Genomic DNA, 27,619 nt, shown 5'->3' on the forward strand with positions numbered 1-27,619 from the left:
AGTCAATATATTAGAATTACTTTTGTTTGCATAAACATCACAGGCAGATCTGAGTTGAATTCTGGATCTGCCATACTTGAGTTTGTCAAATATAAACCTCGGAGAGGTAAAAATGTGCCTTGTTCAGCATCAGTTTTCTCATGTTTCATATGAAATATTCTTAATCCAGTTTTTTAAATAAAAAGGATATGATTATATGAGAAGTGGTTCACCTAGTCCTGGGCATACAGATAGTGACCCATAAAAGGTGACTAATCATAATAATTTAAACAAATGTAATAAATTGAAAATAACACATATATTTTTGTATTTTTCTCCTTGACCTTTTTATCATTCTAAAAGCATGTTGTTTTATACTAAACAGGCCAGAGTACTTTTTAAGGACTGTTCTAACTTATTTAGATGAATTTCATTATATTTTATTCTTAATTGATATCCGCACAGCTGCATACACTTTGTACAGCTACTATTAGCAGAAATTGATGATGTTATGTAAAAAGAACCAACTTAATATTCAAAAAGGATGTAGTTAAAAAAATAACTTTTCAGATTGCTCCATCACTAACTAACGCCATTTTTCATTTCAGCTACACACAGACCTGGATCCTGGGAGCAAAAAAATCAAGTATATCCTATCAGGTGATGGAGCTGGGACCATATTTCAAATAAATGATGTAACTGGAGATATCCATGCTATAAAAAGACTTGACCGGGAGGAAAAGGCTGAGTATACCCTAACAGCTCAAGCAGTGGACTGGGAGACAAGCAAACCTCTGGAGCCTCCTTCTGAATTTATTATTAAAGTTCAAGACATCAATGACAACGCACCAGAGTTTCTTAATGGACCCTATCATGCTACTGTGCCAGAAATGTCCATTTTGGGTATGTATGCTTCCAATTTCACAGAACTATTAAAAGTCATCTTTAAAATAGCTCTTGGCATCAAGGATCGTGTATTGCTGAATAAAAGACATTTATTACTGCCTTATCTCTAATTTGCATTTCCAAATCCCCCTTTTTGGCCTAAGTTCCACAGCTCAGTAGCTTTAGTCCCTTAGTAACAGGAACTGATGGAAGAGCAATTTTATTAATATATCTTTCCTTACACAACAATACTTCAATAGGCTGAATTTGTATTCCTCTCATAGGCTTGTAGTTTGAGTATTGTTACTGAGGCGGATTTATCAAGATTTGTTCTAACATGCCAAGCTAATCCTGTTAATATTTGCTTGATGTTTAATTATTTGTTTGTGTATATTCACATGCAGATGCAGCACATAGAGAAATAGAAAGTCATCTAGGTCTGTAGTCAGCCAGATATTAGGTTGCTCTGGTGGTTCATGTCTAGGGTGGATTAGGCAATCACCGTTACCAAGCGCCTCTGTATTTGTGTCCATCTTAACAACATTTTTTAGGAGTGACTGCTAGTACCATTGACCCACTCTCAATTTTTCTGAGCCATTGAAGAATCCATTAAATATTACAGAGCAATGTGTATTTCAAACATGATTTTATTCTTGTTTCTCCCTCTTTGGATCTGCTTATCTATCCATAAACCCTGGCCTTGATGATAAGAAACCCCTCAACCCAGACATTCTATAATAAAAGGAAGGATTTCGGAGCTCTTCCTTGTATGATAAAAGTAGTAGGCATAATCTATCTAAAGTTCAAAGTATAAGATTACAAAAGCCATTTTTTTAATGTGTAATACATATCCAAGTTTGTTTCAAATTGCATTTAAGACAGCCTATAAGGATGCATGCTAGGTAGTAAAGTCACATAGGTTTGAAGCAGGTGAACAAGATGAGACAAACACAGGTAGAGATAAATTGGAAGCCAGAATTTGGTAAATACAGACATGTATATTCATTATTTAAAGACCCCAAATTTAACATTAAAGGAACTGCGAGAAAAAATAATAAAAGAAATCTGATCAAGAACCCTGTTCACAGGTTTTATAAAATTAAATTGCTCAAGAAAATTGCAAATAAATAAAGATATGAACACCAGAGGAAGTATATAGACATAAAGTGTCTTCAATAACATCTTCACTTTAGACACAAATAAAGGCCAAGTATTGATTATGGCTTTTGAGGCTAAATTGGGTGACCATTATTAGGTATAGTACGGAATGCCCTTACCTCCCAAATGTGGTCCTGATATTTTAATTTAGCAATCCAGTGAGATACTCGTGTGTGTGTGTGTGTGTGTGTGTCTGTGTCTGTGTGTCTGTGTGTGTGTGTGTGTCTTTATAACATTCCTGATGGAAATTAGTTGGAATTTAAATTTCAAATAAAGAAAAATCTTTTGTAGAATAAATGACTTAATTTGCAAGTAAGTTATTCTCATGCATTTCTGAGAAAGAGAATATCCTAGTTGTTCTGCTTGACTTGATCTGTTTTATGTTTGAATGACTTTCTCTTATTTTGTCGCGTACTCTTTAAGGTGATTTTGTTCCTCAGAATTCTTTTTTCTTCCCCATACTACCTTTTCCTATCCCTCTTCCTTTTTCTCATCCTTCTCCATTAGTTCTCCTCCTTCATTTTCTCCTCCTCCTGTTTCTTCTTCTCTTTATCCCCTTGCCATCTCCTTTTCTCTCTCCTTCCCTCCATTGTCTTTCATGGTCACCCCTGTATCTTCAGCCATTTGTTTAATGTGGCTGGCTGTAAAATCATATGCCTTGCCCTGTTGGTTTGCTTAAGCTGTTAATCCACATTGTCAGCTGCTTTATGAACACTGTCATCTGAATATTTCAAAGGCAGCTCAAATTTCACATTAAAAATCAAACTATGTACATGGATGAAGCTGGAAACCATCATTCTCAGTGAACTAACACACGAACAGAAAACCAAACACCACATGTTCTCACTCATAAGTGGGAGTTGAACAACGAGAACACATGGACACAGGGAAGGGAACATCACATACCAGGGCCTGTCAGGGTGTGGGGAGCCAGGGGAGGGAGAGTATTAAGACAAATACCTAATGTAGATGATTGGTTGATGGGTGCAGCAAATCACCGTGGCACGTGTATACCTATGTAACAAACCTGCACATTCTGCACATGTATCCCAGAACTTAAAGTATAATTTTAAAAAAATACATAGAAAAAATGACTGGACAGACTATCCCAAAATGGCATAGCAGTCACTTTCGGGTAGAAAAAAAATCAAACTGATTACTTTCATGAATATTTTTTTTCTGTTTTCTGACTTCCATGACTCTATCAATGACTCTGATGCACTCTAAAATCCCGTGTACAACCTGCAAGTGATATTGTTGAATCTTTTTTTACTCATTAAGCCTCACCAGTAGTCTGCTCATTTAATCCCTAATTCCAGTCACTACTGACTGCTGTGTAATCTTAATGCATCATCTCATTTCTTTCTTTCGACCACTCTCCAAAATCATATCTTAATGACCCTCACTGGATTATTGATGATTTCAGTAATTTTCCAAATAGTGTGCTTGATTCTAACCATGTTATTTGTTAGCTGATATATGTGTTTATCCCAGAGGAAAAAATATCCCTTACATTTTATAGGTGTTTAGCTACTGACCCAGGGGGACTTTTCACGGTCTGGCTTCACTTGATTCTTTTCTTACCTACCTACAATATGACTTTGGTAGATACACCCACTCGGCAGCAAATCACATGTGATTTCAGGTCTTCATTTGTTATCCATATATTTCTTCTGCCAAGACTCCACTTTATCTACCTCTTGTGAAAGGAGCTCTATTTTTTTTCCTTCTTATCAAAATTACTTCTTCTTTTTTTTTTTTTTTTTTGAGACGGAGTCTTATTTTGTTTCCCAGGCTGGAGTGCAATGGCACCATCTCTGCTCACTGCAAACTCCGCCTCCCTGGTTCACGTCATTTTCCTGCCTCAGCCTCCTAAGTAGCTAGGATTACAGGCACATGCCACCGCGCCCAGCTAATTTTTGTATTTTAAGTAGGAACGTGGTTTCACCATGTTGGTCAGGCTGCTTTTGAACTCCTGACCTCGTGATCTGCCCCCTTCAGCATCCCAGAGTGCTGGGGTTACAGTTGTGAACCACTGCACCCGGCCCAAAATTGTTTCTTTGTGGCTGGCTGGAATGACACTTTTCCTAAGAAAGCTTCTGTGTTTTTCTCTCAAAAAGTTATCTTTCTACCGTCACCACCCACACACACACACACATAAAAAACACACAAACAAGCAAAAACACCTCCATCTTTTCACTTCGTTTGGCTTCTGACTTACAAACAGGAACTGAAAAACACTATATATATATTTCTCTTTTTTTCGTATTGTTTGGTCATTTCATTTAGGCCAGAGAACTTTCTAATTCATCCTTTCATCTAGATTAGAGTAAGATGGTTTTGATGAATGATTGCTGCCCACGAAACATACAGCACACTTTTTCTTAGTTGTTAATCAACATTGAACAGAGAAGCTGTTATTTTTGCCTCATTATGATTTCTACATCTTCATGCCAATCCTGTATCTATTGATTGTAAGAGTGTCAGAGGCTCTCACTTCTGTGTATGTAAGTCATGTGTCTGATAAATATGTTGAGAAAGAAAACTGCAGAAATATCTGCAAACATCAAGTCCATTTTCAGATAAGAAAAGGATTTAAAATATATTACTAGCAGCCAACATGGTGAAACCCTGTCCCTACTAAAAATACAAAAATTAGCTGGGTGTGGTGGCATGTGCCTGTATTAATCCCAGCTACTTGGGAGGCTGAGGCAGGGGGTTCACTTCGTTGCAGTGAGCAGAGATCGCGCCACTGCACTCCAGCCTGGGCGACAGTGCAAGACTCCGTCTCAAAAAAAAAAAATTATTAGCTACATAATGAAGTACCTATGTGCACTTGTAAATACATACATACACATGTATGTATTTCTCCATCTAAAATGTTTTTGCTAATAGAGTAGACATTTAAATAATCCACACTAACATATATATGTTGTATATAGAATTCATAGTTTTGTATGTTATATATATTTATATATTATATTATATATATAATGAAGATATATATGTATTATATATCTTTAGCCTGTGACATGTCTTCCAAAAACCACAGAGGATGTATTGAAGTTTCCAGTGGGAGTTTGAATCCTGGTTCTATCCCTTATTATCACGTTGACTATGAAGTTTGGGGACGTTAAATTTTTGCCATTTTCCTTAGCTACAAAGCAAGGATAATAATTTTTATGTTGCTTTCATTGTGTGGGACTTGCATGACAAAGTACAATGTAAAGGTATGCCAAAAAGTAAATAAGTGTTCCACAATTGGTTGTTGTTTATGGCTTTAAAATTATTTTTATTAATCTGTTTCCCACCTTGCCTTTGGACCTTTCCTTATATATCGATTTTATGCATTGGATGTCTGGTGTCTGTGTGACTACAGCCTCTCTGCTTAAAGGAAGCAGAGGCGGCTGCATTATTTCACTGTGAAGTGTGAATTATTCCCTTCATTTCTCATGAAGGTGAATATCTGGAAGAAGGTCAGCTACCATCTCTTTTTTCTTCCCCTTACCACTGTTCTTCCTCAGCCTGTCTCTTCCCTCCCCTCCTTCCTTCTTTCATTTTTCTTCCTTTGCTGTGGCAGAAATGCCAGCACTTGCACCTGTATGCCCTGAGGAATGCCAGCAAAGGCTGAGGGATTTCATTGTGCAGAAAGTGAAGAATACAATTCTAATTGAGAAATTTACCAATATTAAATTGAAATGAATGTGATGTTCGAGAACTGTCTTCCAGTTGACAGGCTGTCAAGACAAAACACACATATATATTTGCCCAAATGGCAGCCAAATTATTTTAGAAATATCTTATTTGGAAGCTGGAGACACAGTTCTTTTTTATTCTACTGTGAATTTCATGACTTGATGAGAATTCACTTTTGTAGCAATACTGCATAAATAGAGGCTTGTGAGCTTGTCTGATTTTAACTGTGGATCCCAAACTAGCGTTGCTGAAGTTGGTTTTTCAATGCAAATGTCCCTACCTTTAGTAAGTTCTAGACATTTTAAATGTATATTTTGATTGTTTTTGTGTATTGGGGTCAAGTGTATTTTAATCCTGATTGTTCCCTAAACCTGGGTTTGAGTAAAATGAACTTTTTTTTGACTTTGACTTAGACTTGCAGGTTATTTGGCTCCAAATCTGACTTCTTGCATAAGTGGCATTACCCATCTAAGCTTGACTTTCTCTATCTCTATAGTGTATACAATAATCCCTGCCCAAAAGTATGTTTGGAGGAATTCAATAATTGTATTTAACATGCTACCTACTTGGCCTTTAGTTTCTTTACAACCATTCCTTTGTGACTGTCTTCTACCAGTATGATTCAATAAATTGCCTGTATAATATGAATACATTGGTTAATGAAAAATTGCTTGACAAGACCTAATTTTATATTTCAAAATGCATATGTTGGAATGAATCCTATTTTACTCAAAAGCATATTAGTGAAGGCTGAAATAAAGGGATGAGAAAGAGAGTAGTGTTTAAGTTGGTAGAAATTATTGCATTGTTGTGTGCACAGATATATAAAACATGACACTTGGGGTATTCTTAGTTTTCTCTGAGGTTCAGGGCTCCTGTAATGATGACCAATACGTACTGAGAATTTACTATATGCTAGAAACTGTGATAAATGCTTCTAATGTACACAACAATACTATTATGTTAGTACCGATACTAGTTTTTCTATTCTTCATTATTTTTAATCAGAAAATTAGGGAAAATACTACATAATATAAAGTCAGATATTAAGTGGCTGAGCTGAAATTTAAAACCAGACATCTGGTTCTGCCTCTCATGGGCTTAACCAGTATGCTCTACTGATCTTTGATTATATCTCTAGATAATTCTGTTTATAAGAGCTTTATGATTCTGCAGCATATTTATAATAGTTAATGTTTTTCCAAGGTGGAAGAACTCTTGAGGTCAGCCTACTTTGCAAATTAAATTGAAGTACTGAGAGGACAATTGGATAGGAAGTTTAAGAAAGGTATTATATAATTTTCAATATAGGAATATGAGCACTTTAAAAACGTCAGAACTATACATCACATAGAAATTCAAATAACAATAAAATTAATGAAGAGCTATGTGATAATTACTGCAAAATAAAGATAAAGACTAACAAGAGTAACTTGAATGGACTCTGGGTTTCTTGGTAGCAAATGCAAAAGAGGAATGCATGCTCCACCAAAAAATATTAATTGAAATATCAGAAGAAGGTCAAAAATTACTAAGTAAATATATAGTTGAAAAAGGCAAATCTCAGTCTTTTCCAAAGCAGTTTCACTAAGGAGGTTATAGAAGTCAGTATATCATGGGCAAGTCTCCTTGAACAACGACTCCTTAATTTAATGTGAAAATTATTAAATAATTTCAGTTTTTCTCCTTGTGTAAAATATGGCTATGTTTTTCTCTTTTGGAGGAAAGCTCATAGAAAACACATATTATTTCTCTTGTGCTATTTTGTTATCTTTGATTTAGAATAAATTTAATCTTAGAGAAAAGTTGCAAATGTTGTACAAATGTATTGTTTCTGAACCATTTGAGAGTAAATTGTTGACATTTTGACCCATCACTTAAGTAAGTCTTCCTGTATGAATGTTCTTCTAAGCCAACAAAATACAATCATCAAAATTAGGAAATTAATCTTGACACACCATTGATATCAAATACACAGACCTCATCAGATTATCCCCAGCTGTCCCAATATCATGGGTTTTAGTAAAAGTATCATACCTAGAACCACACTAACAGAGGACTCCTTCAATTTGGAAGGGCTCTGCAGTCATCTTCACTTATGACTTTCACACCTGACCATGGAACAATTATTTTATAGAATTTCTTAAGAGTTGTCTGATGTTTCCTTAGGATTAGATACAGAAAATGCATGTTTGACAAGACTATCACAGATAATGCCTTACTAATTTGTATCAGGTGGTACATGATTTTGATTTATTACATAATTGTTGACAATAATTTTGATCACTTCATGAAGGAAGTGTTTGCCCTGCCTCTCCATCATAGTTTTTTTTTCTCTTTGCACTTAACACTTTATAAACAGTTACTTAAAGACTATGTAAGTATCTTATTCCTCATGAAACTATTAACCCAAAATTTTCCATTGAAGTTTCTTGACTGAATTAATGATTACTATGGGAGCTGCTGAGTGGTTATTCTTAATTCTATCATTCTATCTACAATCATTGGTTAGCATTCTTCTGCAAGGAAAATTTTCTCTTCACATTAATTTGCTTGTGTATTTATTTACATTAGCTTTGACTTTTCGATTTCTGTTTTATTTAATGAATTATAACAGGTTGAGTTATTTATCCTGATGCTCAGATTATATGACACTTGGCCACGATGTGTCCTTGGGGCTGAGTTTTGTGTCCTACTGACATGCCTCCATCATTCTTTGGGTACATTCTCACCTTCTGGCCCAACACACTGTTTGAGGCCCATTTTATACTTTTTCTAGCCCAGCCCTAGAATTAGCCATTTACACACAAAAAAAATCTAGTTCCATTTAAAGGAGAATTATATTTACATATGAAAGTCTGGGCATTAGTTGTGTTCATTGTTATTAGGATGTCAGTGTTCCCAAGTCTTCTCAGTGGACAGGGCAGAACTAAGGAATGTTTGAGAGAATGCACACACACACACACACACACACACACACACACACACACACACACACATCTACCTGTACTGGATTGGATAGCGTTCCCCAAAACTTCATGTCCATTCAGAACCTTAGAGTATGACCTTATTTAGAAACAGCGTTTTTGCAGATGTCATTAGTTAAATTGAGGTCATACTGGATTTGACTGGGCCCTAAGTCCAATGATCGGTGTCCATCTAAAAAGGCCGTGGAAAGATACAGACTCACACAGGGAAGAAGGTTGTTTGAGGACAGAGGCAGAGATTGGAGTTTTGCCACCACAGCCAAGAAGAACCAGGAGCCACACATAGCTGGAAAGGGCCTAGAAGGGTCCTTCGGAGGGAACTGGTGTTGGGTCTGACAACATCTTGATTTTGGACTCCAGACTTCTGAGAGAATAAACTCCTGTTGTTGTAAGCAGCTCCATTTTTGGTAATTTGTCATGGCAGCCCAAGGAAACTAACACGCTATATATCTCTCTATTGAAAACTACAAGTTCAGCTCTATAACTGCATTCTAAAATGACACCTCAGGCTTCATTTTGATTTTTTCCCCTTTCTTTAACAGTGAGGAATACATCTCTTTATTTTTAATATAGTTATAAATTAGCTCACCTCTTATCCTTGCAGTAACTTATCTCCATTTGCTACCTCATCCATCGCCTTACTCCCCCCACAAGTATTTATATACTATCCCACTCTTCCTCTACCTCCTGTCCTTATGTGGCGTCCCAACTTGTCCAGCCACACCTTATAGCAGAAGGTGTTCAGGCAGAAGGCAGAAGTTAAGAATGGAGACAGGAAACTCCATAATACTCTGTATTTTTATTTGTCTGTATATTTCAACTGTTTCTTATAATAGGCCGGTGGCAACATTTTCTGATCTGTATTCAAAACTGGTTTAGTGCAAAAAAAAAAGTATAAATGTATTTGATAAACACCAAATTAAAGAAAGTGAAACTGCTTTTCCTATTTCAGCCTCTAAAGTATAACTGTATATCATAATTTGATAAATTCATCTAATATACTCTTTTGGAGATTTAGATATATTGTATGCTCTTTTGGAAATTCATATTCATTTATATGACCCCAGTTACTATTTTTTCAAAAGGATCCTGCAGGCATTACAGCATTTTACTCCACAAAAGCTCTAGAGACACATATTTAATGAGAATGCATTTTTGGTTTTATGAAAGGCCACATGTTAATTTAGCATGCAGCTAAATAGTAAAATTTGCACTTTCTAAAAAGTGAATTGTAAATTATGATGACTACAGCTTACATGGATTAGCTTGTTATTCTTATCATTGCCTAGTACATATTTTATCCTCCAAAATAAATAATATTTCTGAACTAATAAAGAGGCTCATTTTCATATTTTTTATTATTAAAGGAACAATTTGTGTCACATAGGCTTAAAAGATCAAAGGATGTACATACTGACAAACTGTCTTCAACCTAACACATTTCTTTTTTATAATTTATAGGTTGTGTCTTTCTTTCTCCCTCTCGGCTAGATTTTAAAAGAATTTGGCAGCACATCTCTATTTTTAAAGGAGAGATGCAAAGTGGGAAATGGGAAAAGCATATCTTGGTGGATTTGATTATATTTTTTCTTGTTTCATTCAGAGTGATGAACAAAATTGAAATTCTTTAGGAAAACAAGGGCGGGAAATCATGAGGATCGAAATAAACACTTTCAAAAGAAATCTAGCTGTTCTACCTGATATGAATGACTAAGGCAGCTGTGGTTCCAAAACTCTGCAATGGGATGAGGAGTATGTAGTTTCTCTTCTGCTTAAAGAAGCTAAACTTCTGTTAGAGATATGTAGGCAGTTGATGTAATCAGTGAATCTTTTTTTTTTTTTTTAACTTTATAATGAAAGTGAAGTAATGGCTTCTAATATGTGAATTTTTGTGCTATTCTCAAAGGTCTCCCTAAATGGTCTATGGTTTAGAAATTACCAGATTATCCAAACGGGGAAATTGGTTACAGTTAATTGTTAGGGGTGCCTAAAATGCATTAGCCTTCCAAGAGGCATTGAGTTATTTCTACATTATGGCTGAGAACAAGCTTTGCAAACAAATGATGCCAATATAAACGAGGTTTATTTGAGTAACTTTTGTGATGGGAGAGCTCCTTCATCGGATTTCGTTTTAACATTTGCTCATTTATACTCCCTAAATTATAACATTACATTTCATTAAGGAATTAACTCATAACAGAAAAATACAATTAACCAATTTTATTGCCCTGTATGGGCTGCCAACTGTTTTTGGGACCTTACGTTGATAATCCCACATCCCTGATCTCTTCAATTTAAAAATATTTGGTCCAAACCTCAACCTTATATATTATATGTATAAAATATATATATATATATATATATATATATATATATATATATATATATATATAAAGCTATGCTAACAAATGTAGAATAGTGTAGGAAAGTTTATTATAATCTTATAGAAACATCACTTTCAGTCATTTTGAAAACAGTTAAAATTATAGAACTATTCACCATAGGGCTGTCTCAGCTGTCTTAGATTCACCCTGTCTGGGGTCCCATTATGAACATAAGCTGGGTGTTTCCAGTGCACTCTTCTTTTACAATTGGTCTATGGACTTAGGAATTTCAAGTAGGAAACAGAAAATCTTTGAATTATTTCTAGAAGATGAACTCTCAATCACTATCCAATAAAAATTCCCCAAAATGACATAAATCACAAGGAAATGTGATGAAAAACTTTATTTGATTCTACAAGGGGTAATATTGGTATCTTTTTTGTTATATGTAATAGAATATTACATAAAGTATATTTGAACAAATTACAAAAATGCCTGAAATTTGGACCTACTGAAACTAAATTTAACAATCTCTTCCTCTTACCCCACTGCCGTAGGTAAACAATGTGTCATTCCTGGTGGACTGTGATTTGTTGCCTCGATTTGATTTAGAAACCTTGTATCTCTTAGTCATAGGCATCTGATAATTTGAATTGGTGTTTCAGATTATTAAAATTAAAAAGTTGGCTCAGCACTAACAATGTCTAAGTGAAGAGGCAACACTAATGATGTATCTTGATCTGTGTCTTTAAACTAGTGTCTTTAAACCAATTTATCTATATACCCATTAACCAATAGCTCCCAGACCTATTCACAGTAGTAGCTAATTCTGAAGTTTTATTTCCCTTTTAATTTTTTCCTGTTATATCTCTGTGCTTGTTAATTGGTATTATCTTAAACTCGACTTGATTATCCTAACGTTGTCTCTTTATGTTCTTTAGAAATACATTTTCTACTCACTCACATCTTGGCTCTTGCTATTTCTAAATACATTGGTTTTCCTCTCTAAAAACTGCACCCTACTCTTCTGTTCTCAGAGATATATTCTATGGCCAGCATTTCAACCAACCCTTCCCTGAGGCCTTCTGAAGAAAATAAGACATCAACCACTTTCTATTCAAGTAATGTTCTGGTACTTGAAATATTGAAAAATGTTTTCAAATCAGTCAATCTGCACTTATCATAAGAAAAATCAAAACACTCAAGAAAAACTTTGTATTACAGGTGGAGGATTGAGGAAACCAGGTAGGAGTCTACACAGACAACCCCATGATCCTGTTTTCTTTCTTGCCTCTTTTTGCCCTCAGATGGGAATTAATATTTCAGGATTCAACATATTTGTTGATTCCAGAAGATAAAAAGGCAAATCTTCCTATTTATTCAAGCCACATGTGTGTCTAGAGTTCTGTAAATTAGAATGAACACCCATAGTATAAATTGTTATTACATAACCATTCTAGGAAAGCATATATTAAAAGGGGCTGGGGAGTAAACCTCACAGAGTTCAGCCTTTGTCCGCATTTGCTGGTCAGAGACATGAATTAACTGCATGTCAGGGCAGCTCTGAAACACGTATTTGTGAAATTCTGAAGACTTGCCTGAAAATGAATGTAGGACACCTTTGTCAATATATTTCTGGTGTATGTCTCGCTTCCTCAGAACCTTGCCTCTCATGGGCAATGGGGATTTCCTCGAGTCTCCTTGTATCCATGTGTTATTATTTCTTTAACTTTGACATTCATGTGTCATGGGCTTAATAATTATACTTTCTGGATTCAATGGACTTTGAAGTTTGCCATTTGATTTTTAGACCCAAATGCACTTATTCTTTGGTTAATTAACAATCATAGATTTATGAATTTAATGGCATTTTTTCTATTCTCCCCACCAGTAACTTCACATGTATATATATTTGTATATATGCATTTGATATGTTATTAGACATCATGGCAAAAGACAAAAGATATTTACAACATGAGGCTGCAGGTGAAAATATATAGCTATGTGTCACCTGAGATCACATGGAACACATAATCTCGTATACATCTGCATCCTAAGGGAATCAGTTTTCATCCCTTGTGTCTGAGCTCAAAGAGTTTATAGTAATTCTAATCATATTTGTGCTACGGTTGCAGATGATTTCATTCATTTTCCTTTTGTCAGGGAGCATGACTCAAGGAGTCTTCTCTTTATAACCATGTCAGACTTTACAGATCTCGTCATTGTCTATCAATTATGAATCTCGGCAAGTAACAAGAGTGGTCTGAGGTCAGGAAATACGTTGGGGATGGAGCAGTAGTGGGGGGATGTTCACAAAGTAAAGTTAACACTTTTTGAAGCAAGTCTTGAAATGTCTATACATTATTCCTTCTGAAATCCAAAGTGATGTTATCAGCTTAAAGTTAACATAATGACTAATTAATTTATTATTACATAGGGATTAATATTTAATAAATGTGCAAAATACTATCCTAAGCATTCTACATACACATTCAATCTACCAATAACCTTAGGAGGTGAATTTTATTATTCTTATTTTACAAATGAGAAAAGTAAGTCATATGATCATAAAGTAGTTTACTCATGGTCTTATCACAGATGAGAATAGGGGCTCCCCATCAGAAAGGCAGAACCAGTAACAGTCTTACATACATAATAAAAGAGTTATTATAGGGATTAGACCTGTATGTCACGAAGCAGAGAGAGAAATCAGTGCAAAGCTGTTGCTTCTGCTTCTGGTGATGGGAAAAAAGCTGGACATGAAGTGGGAAAGACCAGGAATACACCGGAATCCCAGAGGACCAACTAGATCCCACGGGGACAAAGTGGAGCCTATCTATATCTGTCTCTCATACTTCAAATTCCTATGTCTTGGGTAGTCTGCAGGAGAACTGGTGCCATTTGTCACAGAGAGTCACATTTATCTGGCCTAGGACTCTGCAAACCTGAAGGTGCAAATCCTAAGAAGCCGGAGGAGCTGTGAGCCTGGATGTTGCTGCATGCCAACATGGTGAGCTTGCAGATCTGCTAAATCACACAAGAGCCCAGTGCCTGATGTCTTGCTCTCACTTCCTGTCTGCCTTCTTCATTTCTGCTTTCAACATCTCATGCCAGAACTAACTAGGGCAATATAGAGAAGGGAGATCTAGAAACAGAATTTCAGTTTAGCTTAATTGATAGCGAATGAAGCCACAACAGATACAGTTTACTTAGTTTCTGCTCTAGGCTAGGTACATGTAAAACACTGTGTAGATTTTTAGAAGGGGGCATTATATATGTCAAGCATGATTGTTGTACATTATATATTATATAAAGATTATAATATCAGTCAAGTATTAACACATTTTTTACAGTAAAAAATGTAAATACAGTGGGTTTTTGTTGGGGTCAGAATTGTGTTCCCCACAAATTCAGATGTTGAATCCATAACTCTTAGTATCTCAGACTGTGATTGCATTTGGAGATGGGGCTTTTAAGGAGGTAATGAAGGTTAAATGAGGTCATGTGGTGGGTCCTAATGCTGTCTGAATGGTGTTCTTACATGAAGAGGAAATCTGGACACACAAAGAGACATCAGGGGCACAAGTGCGCAGATGGACAAGCACATGAGAAGGCAGCAAGAGGGAAGCCATCTGCAAGCCAGAGAGAGAAGGCTCAGAAGAAGTTAAGTCTGCCAGCATCTTGACCTTGGACTTCCAGCTTTCAGAACTGTGAGAAAATAAATTTCTGCTGTTTAAGCCACCCAGTCTGTGGGAATTTTGTTATGGCAGCTGTATTAGCATGTTTTCACACTGCTATAAAGAACACCACCTGAGACTGGGTAATTTATTAAAAAAAAGAGTTTTAATTGACCCACAGTTCAGCATGGCGGGGAGGCCTCAAGAAACTTACAATTATGGCGGAAGGCAAAGGGGAAGCAAGGCACATCTTACATGGTGGCAGGTGAGAGAGAATGAGATGCTGCAAAGAGGGAACTTCCAAACACTTTTCAAACCATCAGCTCTCGTGAGAACTCTCATTATCATGAGAACAGCACGGGAAAAACCATCTCCATGATCCAATCACCTCCCACCAGGTCCCTCCCTCGACACATGAAGATTACAATTCGTGATGAGATTTGGGTGGGGGTTCAGAGCCAAACCATATCAGCAGCCCTAGCAAACGAATGCCCTTTGTGTGGTCAAGTTTACTGAATTAAGAATTACTAGAATTAAGATCCAAAACCAATCAGACACATACTAAATCAGGTACTAGTGCTCTCCTTTCTATAACTACTGTGTCCCAGTATCAGCCTGGGCTTAGGGTCTTATCTATAGATAAGATAAAAAGCAAAAATTTCTTTCCAACTATGATTTTTTTTTTTTTTTAATTAAGAAATTTTGTGCTTCAGTGCCTGGAACATCTTTTGTTTTTTAAATCAACTTTTAAATGTAGTATAGTTTTAGATTTATGGAAAAGTAAAATTGTAAAGACAGTTTCTATATACCTCACCCCAACATTCTATTCTTGTTAACGTATTTCATTAGTATGATATATACGCCGCAATTAATGAACCAATGTTGACACAACATTTTAACTAAACTCTACAGTTTATTCAGAGTTTCTTTGTTTTTATTTAGTGTCTTTTTTTCTGTTCCTCTTCTCTGTGAGTTTTTTAGACTTTCTTTGTTTTTGATGACCTTGACAGATGAACATGGGTCATGTATTTTTGTAGAATGTCCCTCAGTTGAGACTTGTCTGATATTTTTCTCGTAATTCGACTGGGGTCACGTGTTTGGGGAGGAAGACCACAGAGGTAAACGTGCCATTTTCATCATATCACAAGGGTACATACTATCAATAGGATTTATCATGGTTGATGTTGACCTTGATCAAGTGGCTGAGATATTGTTTGTCAGGTTTCTCTCTGTAAAGTTACTCCTCCCTTCTTTTTCATACTGTACCCTTTAGAAGGAAGTCACTATGTGCAGCACATACCTAAAGAATAGGAAGTTATGCTCCTCACCCCCTATAATTATTTATGTAATTCATATGAATTTCTTTCATATGGCAGATTTCCTTCCTTCCCTCCCTTCCTTCCCTTTCCTTCTTTCCTTCCTTCCTTCCTTCCTTCCTTCCTTCCTTCCTTCCTTCCTTCCGTCCCTCCTTTCTTCCTTCCTTCCATCCTTCCTTCCTTTTCCTCCTCCCTCCCTTCACACCTCCCTCCCTCCCTGACCTTCCTCCTCCACCTCTCTCCCTTCCTTTCTTTCATTCATTATAATGGACTCAAGTTTTTTTTTTTAATTTTAATACTTAGGGTTATAATTCAATATAGCTTTATTTTCTTGCTCATTTTTATCCCCTGGGTAAATAGGGCCATTGACATTCTCAGTTAGCCCTTATGTCTCTTAGGCATACCCCTCAACACTTTTTCAAAATATATTTTTTAGCACTTCCTTACTTTCTTGCACTTCAAGATGCTGCAGGACCTACAAGATACTCCAGGCTCATCATTATATTTATTGCTCCAGTTTTAGAATTAACCATTTCTCCAAAGAGCCCTGGTACCTGTCATTGGAAATGATATGAATAGTTCCTATTGCTTTAAATATTCACCTGCAATTTGTATTGTCAAGTGATTGGATTTTAGCCATTTTAATAATAGCTGTGCAGTGGTAGCTCATTTTTGTTTTAATTTTCAGTGTCCTAATAACTATCAGTGTTGATAATTGTTTTATACATATTTGTCATTTTCATATCATCTTTATTGAGGTATGTTCAGACGTGTTGTCTATTTTTAAGTTGGGATGTCTGTTTGTTTTTGAGTTGTAAGATATTTTAAAAATAAAATTTCGGCTTTTATTTTAGATTCAGGGGTAGGTACACATGTTTGTTATATAGGTATATTGCATGATGCTAAGGTTTGGGATCTGATTGATCTCATCACCTAGGTAATGAACATAGTACCTAGTAAGTAGTTTTTCAGTCCTTCTCCTGGTCTCTCCCTTCCCTCTTCAGAGTCCCTAATGTCTACTGTTCCCATATTTGTGTCCATATGTACCCAATATTTTGCTCCCACTTGTAAGTTAGAACCTGTGGTGTTTGTTATTTTTGTTTCTGTGTTAGCATGCTTAGGATGGTGGCCTCCAGCTATATCCATTTTACTACAAAAGACATGACTTTGTTTTTTTTGTGGCTGCATAGTATTCTATGGTGTATATGTACCACATTTTCTTTATCTAGTCTGCCATTGACGGGCACTTAGATTGATTCCATGCCTTTGCCATTGTGAATAGTGTTGCAATGAACATAACAAGTGCATGTGTCTTTTTTGTAGAATGAATTATTTTCCTTTGGGTATATAACCATTAATGGGATTGCTGGGTTGAATGGTACTTCTGTTTTAAGTTCTTTGATTTTTAAGATTTCTTTGTATATTTCAGATTCAAATTCTTTACCAAATATTTGTTTGCAAATATTTTCTCCTGGTTTATGGCTTCTCTTTTGATTTTCTTAACACTGTCTTTCACAGAGCAGAAGTTTTTAATTTTGATAAAGCCTAACTTTTCAATTTTTAAAAAGTGAATCTTGCTTTTCTCAGTGTATCTGATGAATAAACATTTTTTAATATGCCTGTTGGCCATTTATATGCCTTCTTTTGAGAAATGTCTATTCAAGTCTTTTGCCCATTTTTAAGTTGATAGCCGTAGATTTTTTTTATAGTTGGTCCTTCTTTATCAAGATGAGGAAGTTCTCCTCTGTTTCTGATCTGCTGAGAGCCTTATCATGAATGAGTGTTAGAGTTGTTAAATGCTTTTTGCATATCAGCTTGTATGATCATAAAGTTTTCTTCTTTACCTTGTTGACATGATGGAATATATTGATTGATTTTCTTATTTTGCACAAGCATTGCATTCCAATAATAAAACCCACTTCTTTATCATGTGAGAACCTCTTTTACTTTTTCCAAATATGTTAAAAATTCTTTTTACTATAGTGACAGCTAACATTAATTCAGAACTTATTCTTTTCTTAGCACACTTTTAAGTACTAATTTAAAATCATTTGATTTTTATTGCATGATGTTAATACTATTATTTTTCTCAATTTGCAGATGAGGAAATAGATATATAGAGGTTAAACAAGTTTCTGAAAATGATTAGCTAATAGGTTATAAGAAAGATTTATACTGTGTATTAGGCAGTGCTTTACAATGTACATGATTATTGTATTTCTCAGATAATTTAACATATTAAAGAAACACATTTTAATTAGTTTAACCAAAACATTGACTACAGGAGTCCTATCAACAATTCATAAGACATTGTAAAGATATCATTCCTTTATCACATAAAATAATGGCAGAAAACCTAGAATAAAAAGCAACCAGTCAATTTATAGATGAACAGAAGTACTCAAGTCAGCTCCAATGATCACATTATATATAAGAACCATCTTAAAATGCTGCCAGACGGAAGAGACTTTGGGAAATGCTACACAAGAAGAATTTTTTTTTTTTTTTTGAGACAGTCTTGCTTTGTTGCCCAGGCTGGAGTGCAGTGGCACAATCTCGGCTCACTGCAAGCTCCGCCTCCCGGGTTCACACCATTCTCCTGCCTCAGCCTCCCGAGTAGCTGGGACTACAGGCAGCCACCACCACGCCCAGCTAATTTTTTGTATTTTTAGTAGAGATGGGGTTTCACCATGTTAGCCAGGATGGTCTTGATCTCCTGACCTCATGATCCTCGGCCTCCCAAAGTGTTGGGATTACAGGCGTGAGCCACCACGCCCGGCAAAGAAGATTTTATCTTTCCTTTCTTCTGCTCAAAATTGGTCCTCCTACTCCTATCCTTTAAAATGTGTTCATGGACAGTCTGTTTACTAAGTTATCATTACCAACGTTACCTACGTATTCCTATTGTTTGAAAGTTTGTGTGAAAAAGGGAATGAACACAGGAATGAATATCTTGCAGTCATCAACCCCCTAACCTGTTCCAAGTCTGCAGTGAATGTCCAACATCCACTGAGTGGCTACCTAACTCATGCTGTGTGTATTCTCTAGTTACTATGCATCTCCCTATTGTCAGTGTGAAATACCAGCAGTTAGCTTATATAGGTTGCTTCTGTTCTGGGCCACAGGCAGACATTCCACCAAATCTAGCTGAATTAGTCTCAACCACAGGTATTTGCCAGGAAAACTAGGAGGATGTTGAAACAGTACCTTTCCGAGTAGCTCAACATAAACATATGTGAACTTGGAAACCATTAGGCAAACATGATCCTTTATTAAAGTAAAAGGGTAAAGCCAGGACCCGCAGAGGTGGGTGGAGATGGAACAGGCAACAAAGACAAGAAAAAGTGAGAGACTGAAAGTTCTTGTTGGTTTTCTTAGTCTGTGGTTCTACAAACATACTGATCTTTAGGCACTTCCCATCTCTGGCTTCGATGATACTTCCATCTATCTACAGAAGACAACGCAAAAAAATGGAGAAATGTATTATGTTTCTTAAAAACAAACATTTCCTGAGAAATATAAAGTAGTCTGCTGGATGCCTTGGGTGGCAGTGATGACAGTGACCACGGGGATTCAAAAGAAGTTTGGTCTGTAAGAGGATATAAAAGCATCTTTCTTCCTGGCTATGTAAACAGTGTGTAAAGATAACAAATATTTATATCCACACAGATTATGTGCAGTTTTTTTTTTATTATATGGGCCTTAAAAATAGACTATCACTCTTGTGTCTGTCTTGTGAAAGATCTTGGCTCCTTAGGGTAAGGCATGGTGTGAATGTCAGAACTAGGTAGCAGATATCTTCAAACTATAATGTGAACAAACTAGAAAGTTTTTTCTTTGTCTGCCGTCGACTGCTGCACAGATAAGAGCAATGAGCTGAAACGTTAAATCCTTGGGAAAGTTAGAACCAGGGTAGAGGGTGGGATATCCCCTTCTACTGGGCTTATGAAAGGATCATGCATCTCCTTGAACTGGGAGATAGAACGAGAGAAGGAATATTCTCAGTTCAGTAGGAAAAAAGACTCTGTGCTGACTGCAATGTCACTCTTCCATCCATTTATATTCACAGATCCTATTAATGGATGTAAGATAACCTACAGTCTTCCATGCGTTGAAGTTACTATTAAAGAAAACTAGATGGTCGAGACTGAAAACAAAGGGCAAAATCCTTTCCCGAGCATGTCTTTATTGTCCTTTTTCTCACCTTGACAGAATAATCTGAATAATGACAATCACCCTAGGATTCCTTTTTTTTTTTTTTTGGATTGCTATTCCTTTGTAATTATTAGAGCTGCTGTTACCATTAGGTGATAATGAAATAATATCAAACAATTCCCACACATTTATGTGTATGTAACACGTTACAATATCAAAATTAAATGAAAGGAGAAATACCAGTATCCGTCTTAAGAGCTGCTCTTACAGCGTCTCACAGTTCTGATAAACACTATTTAAGTGCCTTGTGAAGGCCTTTTTTGGGGAGGCTGTCAGCGAAGCAAGTGAGACCATGTGATGTGAATCTGGCACTAAGAGCATTAGTAACTTAGATTTCTCATGAACATAGATAGTAATTCTTGTGTTCAGGCTTTTCTACATTTTCTTCTTCTTCCCCATACATATTTTTAAATTCTGCATTCAAGTTTAATAGCCGTACAGTAAAATGCATATATCCGTAACGGCATAAGCTGAACAGGTTTGTATACCCAGCACCCAAATAAAAATTCAGAATAGCACCATCCCCACAAAACTCATTCTGTGTCCCCTTCCAGTCACATGATTAACTGATATCCTAACTTCTAACAGCATAGATATGTTTTGTCTGCTTTGTACTCATTAATTGACTCATACAATTAATGAGTATGATTTATTTATCTCAACACCCCAGACAGGCTTGAAATTAGGTCTACCAAAATTACAGGACGTTTAAATGAATCAATGAATATATTCATTCTTATATTCATTTATCTTGTTGATCCTCTCTACCATCCCTCCTTTTTTTTTCCTTCTGGTTCTGGAAGGTGACTTTAAAAATATATGTGTTATTTTGGGTGGCCTTTCCTTACGTACAGTTGGCCCTTGAGCAATGCAGGGGTTGGGGTTATAACTCCTTGCACAGTTGAATTCCATGTATAATTTTTGACTTCCTAAAAACTTACCTACCAATAGCCTACTGTTGACCAGAAGTCTTATCAATAACATAAGCAGTTAATTAACACATATTTTTTATGTTGTGTGTATTATGTGCTACATTCTTACAATAAAGTAAGCTAAATAGAAGGCAATGTTGTCAAGAAAATCATAAGGGGCCAAGTGCAGTGGCTCACGCCTGTAATCCTAGCACTTTGGGATGCTGAGGCGGGTAGATCACCTGAGGTCAGGAGTTCAAGACCAGCATGGGCAACATGGCAAAACCCTGTATCTACTAAAAATACAAAAATTAGCCGGGTGTGGTGGTGCAGAGCTGTAGTCCCAGCTACTTGGGAGGCTGAGGCAGGAGAATCACTTGAACCCAGGAGGCAGAGGTTGCAGTGAGCCAAGATCACGCTACTGCACTCCAGCCTGGGCAATAGAGTGAGACTCCCTCTCAAAAAAAAAAAAAAAAAAAATAAAGATAAAATATACTTACTATTCATTACGTGGAAGTTGATCATTACAAAGTTCTTCATCCTCATTATCTTCATGTTGAGTAGGCTGAGAAGGAGGAGTAAGAGAAGGAGCTGGTCTTGCTGTCTCAGGGATGGCAGAGGCTGAACAGAATCCACATGTAAGTGGACCCCGCATATAAGTCAAATCTGTGTTGCTCAAAGGTCAATTGTACCTAGCTCAAGGCAGCTAAGTGGGAACTTCCAAGTTAAGGCTGTTTTTCAAGCATATCACCAACATCATCTCTTAGTTAAACCAACAGAAAACCCATACCAGTGGGATATTTTAGAGGTGTCTAATCCGTTTTAATCACACTTTCCTTTTTTTCTAACAGAAATTCACTTATTAAAACTACATTTATTAAAAAAAAACCTTCTACTGTTTTCTGTTCTGCTTCTTATCTTGTTTCATGTTTTTTCAACTCTCATTTCTATATTTTCTCTAATTGTTCTTATCAAATACATTTAATAAATATTTATTGAATACCTGCGATAACAGATAGTGAAGCCTCATAGATAAAAGCTGTCTTTGCAGATAGAAAGACTTTGTGCTTAAGAGTTCATTCTCTCGAGGTCTTGTTGCAAATCCCTGCTACTTTCCTTAGTCAGAGCATTGAATCCACCTCTTTGTTCTTTGAGATTCACCTCTAGTATTTTGGTCTGGTATCAAGTATGACATTAACTTTCATGGGACATGTCATATTAAAAGAAAAACTGTTATACTCGTTTTTATTCATATGAATTTTGATTTAAAAAATAAACTTTATCTCACTGTTAGTATCACTTGCCATAAGTAGAAACAAAGGCCAGATTAAAAAACGAAATAAAATGTAAAATATATGTTAATATATAAGTATCATTAACTTTTATATAGACAATGTTGCCTGCTTAAGTCATATCCCCAAGCGTGCTTGTTCTCTGCTATATAAAGGGATATTAACATGTATCAGAAAGGTGTTAAACACATACAGTACTATAATAAAATTGATATATTATCTTCAGTCTAATCAGAAAAGTTAAAAGGGGAGTGAAATGGATAAAAATCTCACTACAAATTTAAAGCTGATTAATACTGATTGCTTGCATACCTAGAGTGCCCTGCTGGTATGTTTCTCTTGTTTTGGTAGGCAACATGCTATACAAAATGCATGTTCATGTTTTGGTATATACTAGTCAAGGATACATACTCTAAATGTTCTTTCTTAACCATACCTGCCTCCAAGGAGCACAAAGCCTGGCAGGGAGGATAACTTGCAACCTTGAGGCTTACCCAGAATGTGAAGGACCATCATAACAGAGATTATGATGATCTGAATTCCCCAGGGATGTCTGGAGGTATCACCTGGGACAGTGCTTGCTTAAGATTTACATGGCAGAATATCAATTAAAGTTTCATGTTTTCTTATGACTCAGAGCACCTGCAACTATTTCTTTTTTTCAGCTTATTTTATTTTAAGTTCAGGGGTACATGTGCAAGATGTGCAGGTTTGTTACATAGGTGAATGTGTGGCATGGGGGTTTGTTGTACAGATTATTTCATCACCCACGTATTAAGCCTAATATCCATGACTTCTTATGCCCAAGCCTCTCCTTTTTCCCACCTTTCACCCTCCAATAGGCCCCAGTGTGTGTTGGTCCCCTCTATGTGTTCATGTGCTCTCATCATCTAGCTCCCACTTACAAGTGAGAATATGCAGTATTTGGTTTACTGTTCTTGCATTTGTTTGCCAAGGATAATGACCTCCAGTTCCATTCATGTTTCTGCAAAGGACAAGATCTCACTCTTTTTTGTGGCACCTGCAGACATTTCTCAAAATTTTTGGAACTGTTGAGAAGTAAGCACAAAGTGTCTCCTGCTCAAAAGTCAAGCCATGTGAGTAGAACAGAGATGCGTCAACACAACTGCGGGGGCTCTGCTTCATAGCTAAAAGAGGGATATCTGCAAAATGGAAAACATTTCAACATCATCTCTCTATTCCTAGATCTAAGCAATTCAGTACACATAGACAATTGGCAACATATTCAAACGAGCAAGCAGGCAAATGCACGGAAAGGTGTATGCTTGTTTTAAATATTGGATGGGAGCTTTTACATTATATCCATCGAGTAGAACACATTTGATCAGAAGCTATTTCAAGACATCATGATTAAAGTAGTTATTGCTGTGCTTTTGGCAAGGTTAGAAAGGCAGTTTTCTTCTACAGCCTCAGAGACAAGAGCTATGTTGGGGTTTGAAGAGACATTCTGCCATATTAGACACGACATTTGCTTTGAACAGAAAATATATTCTTGATTAATTCTAAGATTTTGCCTGAGTTATTAGATAACTCGATAGTGCTTTAAGTTCTACAGAGCTTCTATTACTAAAGAAGCCAATTTAAAGGGGGAAATGCTTAGATACGTAGGATCCAAGATTAGGCTTAGGACAGCTTAGAGAATATAGAAATGTGCTCCCCAGTGTCTGATGTGATGCTTCCTTGAAGCATTCAGTTAAAAGCTCCGGCTTTGAAGTCAGAAGGGGTTACAGTTGTGGATCTTTGCCTAACTACTAGGTAACCATGAGAAGGAATTTACCTCTCTGAATCTGAGTTTCTTTTTCTTTAAAATGAGATTTTAAAAGAAAAATTATGTAAAAGGATAAAATGCTCTGCTTGGCATGTGATGCTTCAATAAATGTCAGTTTTGCCTGGCTCAGAGGCATTCACTATGTGTCATAGTTTACCCTGATTTACCTTAGTCAGTATGCTGCTTCTGAATTCCCAGAGCATCAATAAACATCAATGCGCATCTTCTTTTCTGATGTGTTTGCTTAGGATAAATTTTCAGAATTAAGCTAGTTAGTCTGTTTAAAACAAAGGATTGATTATTCTGTTACCTTTACTGTAGGCAATATCTTTATCCTTTATTTCCACAACGCCTACCCTCTCTTTCATTATTATTTTTTAATTCACTCTCCAAAATTAACATCTCATTTCTGACTTTTCCTCTGAGTTCCAGGCCGACACCTCAAACAGCTTATGTGACATGGACATATGAGATTGAGGTAACTTTACAGCAATCAGCTCATTTAAAACTGAATATATCAGTTGTTTATTGCTGTGTTGCAATGTCAGCACAAACTTAATGGATGTTAACAACACACACTTATTATCTCATAGTTATGTAGGTTAGGAATCCATTCAGAAGGTCTGTAGATCTTCTCATTCAGGCTCTCATGGGCTGCAATCAAGGTTTCATCCAGGGACGAGGTCTCATGTGAGTCTTGACTGGGCAAGAATCCAGTTTTAAGGTCTCCTGCCTGTTGGCAGCATTCAGATCTTGGTAGATGGTTGGACTGAGGGTCTTGGTTCCTTTGTTTACTGTGTTGAGTGGCCACTCTACACACTTTGCTTCATGGCCTTTCCATCTGGCAGCTCAGAATAAGAAAAATTCCTTCTTCACAGTCAGCAAGAGAGAGAGTCTTTGGTGTGATGGATACAATCTCATGTAATGTGATCATGTCCACACAATTACATTAAACCTGGCCTCTTGCTGAATGTTATTGATTCAAAGCATGTCACAGGTCTGGTCCTTCTTGATCCACTCACCTCTGGTTCCACAGTAGCAAGAGTGGTATTTTCATAACATGGTTTTGAACATGGCATCTCCATCAACACCTTCCTGTTGCTCTTAGAAATACATGTGGGTCGATCTGAATCATTTTATAATAAATACAAGCCATCTTCTGCTTCTCAACTGTAAAGTCATTTCTCACCATCCTAGGGCTAAAAACTATTTTATTTCACTGGGACCTCTGTCCATCCTCTATACTGGTCTTTTTGATCATGACAAGTTCCAGCTTAATGAGCTTCAGTGTTTCTCCATTGCTTTCTGGATATAGTTCAAAATTCACAACATGGCCAATAATGTTCAGCATGAATAAATCATGCCAACATCCTCACATCTTATCACTGCCTCATAGATTTGCTTTCTGTCTCTCGAGCGTGAAGGCTTCGGAACCTCCATATATGCACTGATATTGCCTAGACAACTCTAACTTATATTTACCCTTCCAGCTTCAGATTATCATTGCTTACTCCAGGTCTGTTAAAACTCCATATTATGTGGCTGGGTGTGGTGGCTTACGCCTATAATCCCAGCACTTTGGGAGGCCAAGGCAGGCAGATCACAAGGTCAGGAGTTCAAGACCAGCCTGGCCAATATGGTGAAACCCTGTCTCTACTAAAAATACAAAAATTAGCCCGGCGTGGTGGTGGGCGCCTGTAGTCCCAGCTACTCAGGAGGCTGAGGCAGGATAATCGCTTGAAACCAGGAGGTAGAGGTTGCAGTGAGCCAAGATGGCACCGCTGCACTCCAGCCTGGGTGACAGAGCAAGACTCTGTCTCAAAAAAGAAACCAAACCAAACCAAAACAAAACAAAACCCAAAAAACCTCATATTCTTCTGGATTTTCCTTCATATAATTAATGGATTGATTGATTACTGTATTGCTATTTCTACTCTCCCATAAGGTCTCTGCAGGTGAAACTTGTGCTTATATTGTTCCTTGTTTTTCGGGGCCTATCACAGGACTGGCTCAATGCATGGCAGACATCTCAGCAAACATGTAGTAGATGAAAGGAGGGTAGAACTAAGAAAATGAGCAACGTTCTCTCTGAAGATTTCAATTGCAGTTAGGAAAAAGGCAAAGGAACTTTCTGCCGAAAGGTCAGGTGGGCTGGAAGAGGTTCAGCCAAGAACAGGGCACACAGCAGTTTGTGAGGATGATGATGGGGAACAGGTGCAAATCATAGCATTCATGGAACCCAGTGTTGAAGCCAATTTCAGGGTCTTACATGACTATTTTGGTGTTGGAACGTCAACCGGATCTGCATTGCCTTCCAGAGTGGCAAGGCTGCTGATTCCTGAAATGTGACAAATAGAGAATTTCTTCTAGGTGATATGTATCTTCAGTCTTTCTACATGAACCAAATTGATTCAGAAATGAAGAAAGTGCTAGCTGTTTAATTGAGAAAGTGTTCATGGCCTTTCTCATTTGTTTTTCTTCAGCTATCCAAATTTCTCCTTGCTATTTAAGAGGAATTCGCTTCAAACAAGAACATTCTTTTACTTGATGATTCAATATAAATAAATTTTTTTAAAAATTTTTGTCATCAGAGGTAAGAGCATAATGGAAAGCATGAGAATAATAACTTGGCAGTCAGCCTACCTTCAAGGAAACTAATTTGTGTGGAATTTAGACAATGAAATATGAGATTCACATCTTTTATTTTTTCATGGCATTATAAATTTAGGCAGGACATGGGGGCAAATAAGTGAATCTTACTCAGATAGAAGGGATCAAATCTTCAAGTAATAGCTTACAATAGCCTGTTGTAAAATAGAATTTATTGCTGAACATGGTGCGTTAAATGGAAACTCACGTGGGGCAGCAGACACTATGTGGTCTGGAGAGTGAATTGTGGATCATGGAGGCCACTCATTAAACATGCAAATTCGGCTGTGTAAATTTCCTTCTCTGAACATCCTACTGATTATTTTTAAAATGATTTTTAACTGTTATTTAGAGAACTAATGTGCCTGCAGCAAATGACCCCTAACAGATAGTCAATAAATGTTAGTCCATAAATAATAATATCATATATAAAATACTCAGGCTAGTGTCTTGCATAAAGTAGGTGCTCAGTAAATCTATATTATTATTATCAACATCATTATCATCATCATTACTCTTACCATGGACCAACACTACACTGGGCAGTTTCATCTGATTTGATTTCCACAAAAAGCCTACAGGAAGTTTTTGTTTTGTTTTGCTTTTACTAACTGTCTTGAGAGTCTTATAGCAAATATGCCATCAGGCTGAGCTTTGACTCTATCCATTCTTACCATAACCCTTTTCATAGAACAAAATCATGGTGCTATAGCTCCAGGTGGAGCACACCATTGCATACTA

General features: G+C 36.6%; 1 protein-coding gene across 5 annotated transcripts in view; it reads left to right on the forward strand.

The window, feature by feature from the left end:
• Positions 1-27,619, forward strand: part of CDH8 (cadherin 8) — a 379,890-nt gene that overhangs the window by 131,802 nt on the left and 220,469 nt on the right. For all 5 annotated transcript variants that reach the window (XM_063612664.1, XM_055298666.2, XM_055298667.2 and 2 more), the window contains exon 3: positions 588-882. In XM_063612664.1, the coding sequence (XP_063468734.1) occupies positions 588-882 (295 nt within the window). The remainder of the gene's footprint in view (positions 1-587; positions 883-27,619) is intronic.

Source organism: Symphalangus syndactylus, chromosome 11, assembly GCF_028878055.3.
Source record: "Symphalangus syndactylus isolate Jambi chromosome 11, NHGRI_mSymSyn1-v2.1_pri, whole genome shotgun sequence".
Lineage (NCBI taxonomy): Eukaryota > Metazoa > Chordata > Mammalia > Primates > Hylobatidae > Symphalangus > Symphalangus syndactylus.